At 53.6% G+C, this 7,851-nt stretch overlaps 1 protein-coding gene across 5 annotated transcripts in view; it reads right to left on the minus strand.

Moving 5' to 3' along the window:
* Nucleotides 1-442: 442 nt before the first annotated feature.
* TSC1 (TSC complex subunit 1) overlaps nucleotides 443-7,851 on the minus strand; it is a 46,723-nt gene continuing 39,314 nt past the window's right edge. For all 5 annotated transcript variants that reach the window (XM_077768428.1, XM_077768431.1, XM_077768430.1 and 2 more), the window contains 6 exons: nucleotides 6,793-6,975; nucleotides 5,868-5,978; nucleotides 4,831-4,953; nucleotides 1,886-2,073; nucleotides 1,640-1,801; nucleotides 443-1,307 (listed from right to left, as the gene is read on the minus strand). In XM_077768428.1, the coding sequence (XP_077624554.1) occupies nucleotides 794-1,307; nucleotides 1,640-1,801; nucleotides 1,886-2,073; nucleotides 4,831-4,953; nucleotides 5,868-5,978; nucleotides 6,793-6,975 (1,281 nt within the window). In that variant the 3' untranslated portion in view covers nucleotides 443-793. The remainder of the gene's footprint in view (nucleotides 1,308-1,639; nucleotides 1,802-1,885; nucleotides 2,074-4,830; nucleotides 4,954-5,867; nucleotides 5,979-6,792; nucleotides 6,976-7,851) is intronic.

Raw genomic sequence — 7,851 nt, forward strand, 5'->3', positions numbered from 1 at the left:
GCCACCACCCTCCCCTCCTGCAGAGAGAAGTGTCGCCACCCTCACACAAGCCTGATCAGAACAGTCGCTGCTTTCGAACAAACGCCAAATAAATAAGAGGTAGCGGGGAAGGAGAGACAGACATTCTGAGAGGGGCGGGGAGGGTAAACTCCACGGTGCCTGCTCCAGAATTCTCGCAGAACTTTCTAGGAAGCTTATCAGAACCACCAGCAGAACGTGAAGGGTGAATAAACCTTTGCTAGATCTGCTGCTTTAGATGCTGAACTTCAGAACCAAAAGCAGCGCAAAAGTCTCCTGTAAAAAAGCTTCGACGTGAAGGCGACCAGCCTTTTGTCCCTCATGGAGAGGCACAAAACCAGACTTACCTGCAACACCGCCAGTTACCCGGGCTGACAGAGAGCCAACCCGTTCTCTGAGTTTCAGGAAAGGAGAGAGTGGTGTGTTAGACTCAAAGATTAAATTTGGCCTCATATTGCACACGTTCAAAGGGCGCAACCACTGGGGGGGAAGGCAGAAAATAAAGCCACTGAGGGGCACGAACTGGCCCTGGGGTTAGTCCACACTGCCGGGTCAATGAGAGACAGGGCAAGGAATGGGTTGAGGGGAACGTTAAGAGGCATTTCAATGCCAGATCCAAAAACCGTTCTGCATTCAGTCAGCTGTCAAAAGGACCCCCACCCCATTTCCACGGCGTGAGCGAGCCACCCGGGCCCTGGAAATAGGGAGGCCTGGGAACGTGCATCCACACCTCCTGTTCTACGCCAGCAGTCTGCGAGTTAACACTGATTGACCATCATCCTTCCCTGTGTTCGTGATGAGTCTCATTGTAGTCCATGATGTGCAGCGGTCCAACACTGTCCGGGGTCGGGGGAGAGGGGTGCGGGCCGTCCAGGCTCAGGGGGGCCTTGCCTTCCGTACCCGGGTCTTTGCCCAGTTCTGTCTTGAGCGTCTCAGAAAGGCTCCTGATGGTCACGCTGTCCTCATCACACTGGCTCTCACTCTTATTACGAAATAACTCGCGCGCCTTCATGCCCAGGAAGCTTTTTGAACTGGGAAGGGACCCGACGGTGGTCGGGATACTGGTGGCGGACTCTCCCATGGTAGTTTCCCACCGACTACTGAACGGGCCTGCCCTCTGGCTGGGGGGCTTCTCTGGAGTCGAGAGCTCGCCACTGCCGCTCCCTCTGCTTCCGCCGCCGCCCCGCACACCGCCAGGCCTGGGAGGCTTGGTCTCGCCATTGTGGCCAGATGCCTCTTCGTTGTGCCCTGTTACAGAATCCGAGCAGCCGTCCTTACAGCAGGCAAGCCTGTAAAAAACCCAGGGAGGAGAAAAGGGGTGGTGTCGGCAGTGCCTGCGTCCCAGAGGCGCACACGCGGACACTAAACACCGCGCTTCAGAACGGAGAGCCCTGGCGTGAGGTCACAGCAAGAGAAACCACGTCACAATGACAGACGGCAGATGGTGATCGCACGTGCGAGCACTTCTGTGACCACATCCAGCAATCGGGGCCAAGGACAGGGACGCAGAGAGGCCGCTGGGCGCCATGAGGAAAGGGAAATCGAGGCGCCGCAGCCCCGCCTGACCCCGGGGGACTGTTTCTTATGTCCCAGGATCCTGGCACCATCTCTTCGTTCCTACCTTTCCTCTGCCGCTTCAGCTGCTTCTGCTTTTTCTTCTTCAAGTTTCTTCAGGAGGCCGTCCTTCTCTAACCTGCCGTACAAATCTAAGATCTCCAACTCAAACACCTGGGTGATCCTTTTCTGAGCTTCATACCTGCTCTCTGCCGCCTGCAGCTGTCCTCTGAAACACAGACCACCCGGAATATAGGAAGCTTTGCTTACACAAGAACACAGCACTGCAGAAACCTTCCCCCGCTGGAGTTACCTTGCCTGGAGTTTGACATCCTCTAAATATTTCTTCTGTTCCAGAAGAAGATGGTCTTTCTTGGCCAGGTGAGATTCCAGTTCCAAAATCCGTTTCTGGGAGGTGTCGAGCCTCTGATTCTGTTGGAGAAGGTGGCTTCTGTTCTTTTCTAGTTCTTTCCGGTATGCAGCTTTCATCATTTCCACTTCCTAAAAAGTAAAAAAAAAAAAAACCAAAACAAAACAGGGGGATTGGAGTCCTTTTAGAAAACGAACATGCCACATCCATGTTGGAAAATCAAGGCGATAAGCGTTGAGAAGCTGCTCTGGGGCACTGCTGGTGACAATCTGAATCAGTACAACTTTTTGGAAAGTAAGCTGGCAGTTACATATTAACCTAATACCCCTTCCTAGAAATCTACCCCTGAGAAAATCACCTGAACCACAAACAGACATGTGGGCACAAAAATAATCATCTCAGAATACTGAGAAGGGCAAAACACTGGGAACACTGTTAAGTCTCATGTCAGGAAAACAGCTAAGTGAGTTAAAACACATTTTCTAAGTTTCTGGTAAACTTCAGGTTTATGTATCAGTAAGAAGATTTTTAAAAGCAAACTATAAAACCACATGAATAGTAGGATCAACTACGTAAACACTGACATTCACAAGCATCAAATGAAACTACCAACATTCAGTTACTGCTTCAACGTGGTGGTGCTGCAGGTCTGGTGGTTGTTTTTTGTTTTTTTTAAGCTTCTTCCCCCCTCACACGACAAAGCTGGCGGGCGTGGCGCGGCCGGGCAGGGCTGCTCAGGCAATGCCGCACTGGCAGATCAGATGCCCCGACAAGGCTTGCCGATCCCGCCAGGCAGATGGCCGGCCTGCAGACAGACTAAATGAGCTGAACCCAGGGCAAGTGCACATTCACGCTCGGAAAAAACATGGAAAGAACACTAGTCTAACAAGCACGTATTACATTTGTGTTATGCTTTTTTACTGTGGAAAGATACACACATAACTTACATGTATTTGTTTTTCTTAAACAGATAAACCACCAGGGGCAAGGAGCTGAGCCTCCGTGTAGGTGAGTCATGAAGGTGAAGAGTGAATGCTTTCTTGGCGTGAAACTGCGTAGATTTCAGCTCAGAACGGGGCACTAGGTCATATGGCCATGCCTAAGACTTGCACACGTTAAGTGAGCAAGTTGGACCTTTCTCATAAACGGCAGAAGCTCTTTATGGAGAATCAAAGTACTGACCCGGAACAGCCATGTGCTTCCACTAACCCTCCCACTCACCTAATGAGGTGCTACACCGACTCCTACCAGCCATGCTCGACACCCACCCTGCCTCCCCCCCGCCCCCCGACTTGACTAAACATGAGGAAGCCTACTCCAGGTCCAAGGGCAAATCCTGACAGGTTCAAGGTAATGACTGACTGGGGATGGACGCGCATGACACAACCCTGGCCAGTAACAAGGGTGGGAAGTCTGGTGTGAGACCCTCAGGAAGCGTCCTCTCCTCTTCCGTGGGGCATTGTGGCATCTACCTGTGACCGCCACACCTGCAGTGCACACCCTGCAGCCATCGGCACAGCCAGCCCGGGGACAAGGGTGCCGCGGTGGGTCAGGAAGAACTAGGTTTTGGATTTTTGTTTTTTTAAGTAACTTCTACATCCAATGTGGGGCTCGAACCCACAACCCCGAGATCAAGAGTCACACACCCTACCTGCTGAGCCAGCCAGGTGTCCCAGAACTGAGCTCTCTGATGCTGTCCCTAAATTGCTGAGTGGACCAACCGGGGGCTCAGCTGCTTTGGAACGTCTTGCCAAGTGACGTAATTAACACAACTCCTTACTGTTAAGCCGGTTTAGCTGGTCTTGTTGTTACTGCTTACAGCGGCAGGCGTCCTGACCGATACAAGTCAGGGTCAGCACGCCCATTTCAGGGATGGTGAGACAGGGCCCAGAGAAGCCAGGTGGCTTGCTCAGAATCCCAAGAGTATAAGCCGTCCAGCCGAAGGACAGCAGCACAGAGGCCAGCCCAGCTGCACTCTCGGGGGCACCGGGAATGCATGTGAGTAATAAGGATGTTCAGAGTTCTCCGGTCCTTTAGGTGTGTTCCCTCCTTGTCTTTTCCAAGCCCATTATACTTCCAAAATGACTGGTAGCTGATTTCTAGAGAAAGTTCCACACTTAACGTCCTACTAAAGGAAGTCAGAACCTGAGAGCTGAGAGGAGCTGAGGAATAAGGAGTGACTCTATTAGGAAAATCATCTCTCTCTGCTCCTGAGACCAGTCTCTACATTTGGCCCAAAAAGATGCTTTATAAAGCACAAGCCCAAGAAATCCTACAAAGAAAGCCTGTGTGTGATGGAGAAGTTAGTGACAGGAAGCATCTGAACATTCACTATTAAAATTCCATTCCAACTCCTTCCCAACTCACTCGCTACCGTTACCTGAGGCTATTTATAAAATGACAAACAACGTCTGCCTCGGCACCGCCGGGAGGCGCTAATTAACGTAAGGTCCTCCCGAGCTGTGGCCTTGTTGCCGGGACTGAACCGCCGTCCGCTGAAATTAAATTCAACATTAAAAGGAAGAAAAACTGTGTACACTAGTATATACCCACGGTCCTGAGTTATGTTCAGCAGAATTGGCTCCCCATCCCTCTCCTCTGCCTCTCACCCACTGTCTCTCGGGGCGGGCACGGGAGGAGAAGAGAAGCTCTCTACCAGCCACTCTGTACCAACTCCCACGGGGCACTTTCCCTTGCCCCTGACTTAATTTCACAGCGAGCCAACTGGGGGGAGTAAGCTCACGTGATGGCGGAAAATGCTCACCCCAGAGGCCAGCGATGGGGCAGACGGCCGGCAAGAACGCTGCGCAGACTCTGGGCAGTCTGCACAAATGCATCCTAAGAGTAACCCCCCGCCCCCAGGCCTGGCTCCCCGAACCCTGGCGCACCTTTGTGGTGTCCGAGTGCTTGTTCTGCAGTTGCTCCAGGTACAGCTCGTTGACCTCCCCAAGAACCAGCAGCTGCCTGTTCAAGAACTCCATCTGCTGCTGGACCGACTCGCTGTTCGAGAGCTATAACCACAGCACAGAAACAGGCAAAGTGAAAGACCCCGCGACACAACACCGGCCAGTGGGCATCAAACAGGGCCCTGCTAGGAGCCCATGATTTCAGGGCTTGGGCACAACAAACCACTCCCTCGGTTTCAAATTCCCTCACACAGTGGCTGGTGGGGAGGCAGGCACCCACGGGCAACGATGGGCAGAAAAGCACTGCAAAACTGTGCTGTGCAAAAGGGAAGTGGGTCAGATGTACTACATCAGAGTGGCCACCCACAACATGCCTGGAGGGGACAGGCGTGGACACAACGGTCACCGCAGGGACATGATGTCCTGGGTCAAAGCCCAGGAAAACTCACTTATTTTATTCATAAGTGATTTCTACACAGTGCACTGAATCCCAACAGAGGAGGGATCCTAGCTCAAGAGATCTTTGAGAACCAACATTTCAAGTTTACGTAAACTAGGATTTAAAAAAGAGTTCCAGGGCACCTGGGTGGCTCAGTCAGCTCAGGTCATGATCTCACAGTTCGTGAGTTCGAGCCCCGCGTCGGGCTCTGTGCTGACAGCTCAGAGCCTGGAGGCTGCTTCAGATTCTGTGTCTCCCTCTCCCTGCCCCTCCCCCACTTGGCTCGGGCCAGCCAGCTCTGGAGACTGTCCTGGGCACTGGTTAGCAGCACCCGGGCCCCTGCCCCCTGCCCCCTCGATGTCGGGAGAACCAAAAAAGGCTCTGTACACGCTCGCTTCAGCAGCACATCCACTAAAACTGGAACAATGCCTCCACACGTTGCCCAGTGTCCCCTGGGGGGCGGGACAGGACACCGACCTGCTCCCTGTTGGGAACCCCCGCCGCGGGCACACAGGCCCCGTCTGAAGGAAGAGCGTCAGCAAGCCGTGTGAGAACAGAGCCCGACGGCCCCACTTCTTACCTTCTGGGAGACCTGACTGAGCAGCAGCTCCGTGTGACACACCTTGCTGTTGGCCTTCTTCAACTCCAGACGCAGCTCTGCGATCATGTTCCTGCAGTCCTCCAGCTTCGTCTGCCCAAAGAGACGTGCCACGGAGTTACACAAAACCGCCAGGCCATGGCACCGGCCCACAGACACGCGGGAAGGCCCAGTGTCTCTACTGCTCTGCTATGCTTGGGCCGTTGAGACTTAGCTTCTTAGTTTTAAAAATTAAGTTACGGCTGATTTCTGGAGTTCCTGATTTGTTCCTTTGTAGCAAAGGAACAAAAAGATCTCAGATCCCAAACTCTGCACCTGAAAGCCGTGGGGCCACACAGCAGCCTCAGGGTGGTGCCATGAGGAGGCTGTGAATGTTTGAGGGGGACACAGTGACACCTGTCGGTCACCGTGCGCACTACAAGCCAGAGGAAGTGCAGCGTGTTGGTATGAGATGTGCTGGTGCCTACGGGCGACCGTATCTTTGCAGAGCAGGGTTCAGGTGCTTGCAGGGAGAAAAACCACCCTGTGAAAACTAGCGGGAAACAGGCAATGAGGGTGTCAGTCTCCAATGTGATTCCAAGGACTGAGGTGCCGCCACTGCCAGATGGGCACACATGGCACCGGCCAATAATCATGACCATTTAAAAACTAAAGAAACAAAACCCTTAAGTTTATGAGTACAATTTTCAAACGGTGACCGTGTCATCAAGACATGCACACTAAGTCGTTCGGATCTGCTCTCTTGGCTGCGGGATGCCAGGAAGTTCCCCAGACGCTCAGGGAGTCTGTAGGAACCAGGAGAGCCAGGGAGGCCCTGCCTTCCGTGAAATCGCGTCCCACGGCGTCAGAGCGAGAGCTGGCGGGCTGGCTGGGATGCACAGCACCTCCCCCCCCAACCCCCCCGCACCTGCAGCTCCTGGCTCTGGTTGTAGAACTCCTCTCGGTCGTGCTGCAGCTGTCTGATCTGGCTGTGCAGCTGGCTCACCATGGTGTCTCGCTGCTCCTGCAGCTGACTGCTTCTGGCCTGCTCCTTCTGGAGGCTGACCTTCCAGATCTGGATGTCCTTCTCCTGTAGCTTCAGCTGGTCTTTCTGACGGAGACCAAGGATGGGATCATTTCAGCTGCCTGCCGACGCGGGTGGTGAGGCTCAAGCGTAACGCACAACGCGGTTTCTCACGTGGACAGCCACACGCCACCCTGACACCGGAACCCCAGGCCCAGCGTCCACCAGCTCACAACTGTCCAGCGTGGCTCAAGGTCAAAGGTCACCAATTTCACATTAGCAAACAGGTTACAAGATGCTGGAAGAAACTTTCTCAGCGATGCCCCCAGGACCTTCCAGAATCCTAACCACCAGGCCTGGCATAAGACCTCTCACAATCGCTATTGATTAAGGTCCCTACACATGAGGCAAGTCTACTGACCACCTAACCAGCACTGCGCACGTGGTCACGTTACTTCTCTAACCACCACGCTTTAAAGGTGGGTGCTGCTATTCTCATTCCCATTTTACAGAACGGCTAACAGATGCTTCAAGAGGCTACATCACTTTCCCAAGGTGACAAGTGGTAGAGCCAAGGTTCAGCCTCCAGGTCCAACTGGACCGGAGCTACAAGATTCTTGCCATAAAACCAGCTTTAGGAGAGCTGGTTTCATGTTTGGAGAAACAAAATCATCCTCTGACCCTGTTGTCGTCACAGCCAATTACGCACAAACCCCTTGTCCCAGGGTGTCTGAAGGTGACAAGCTGATTCGGAGACCTAGCCAGTCACGCCTTAGCCTCAGAGACCAGGCGGCGGCCACAGCCCCACGGGGAGCAGAGCCAGGCCTGAACACCCGGCCTCGACACGGCAGCTGCTGTTTACACACTGCCGTGCTGACATGAGGCAACACACAACCGGAAGCCTCCCAACCCCCATGCTCACAATGCGACATTGTGAAGCCCCATTCCCCTGCCCCCCCGCCC

The sequence above is a fragment of the Crocuta crocuta genome, unplaced genomic scaffold (assembly GCF_008692635.1).
Source record: "Crocuta crocuta isolate KB4526 unplaced genomic scaffold, BGI_CrCroc_1.0 scaffold35, whole genome shotgun sequence".
Lineage (NCBI taxonomy): Eukaryota > Metazoa > Chordata > Mammalia > Carnivora > Hyaenidae > Crocuta > Crocuta crocuta.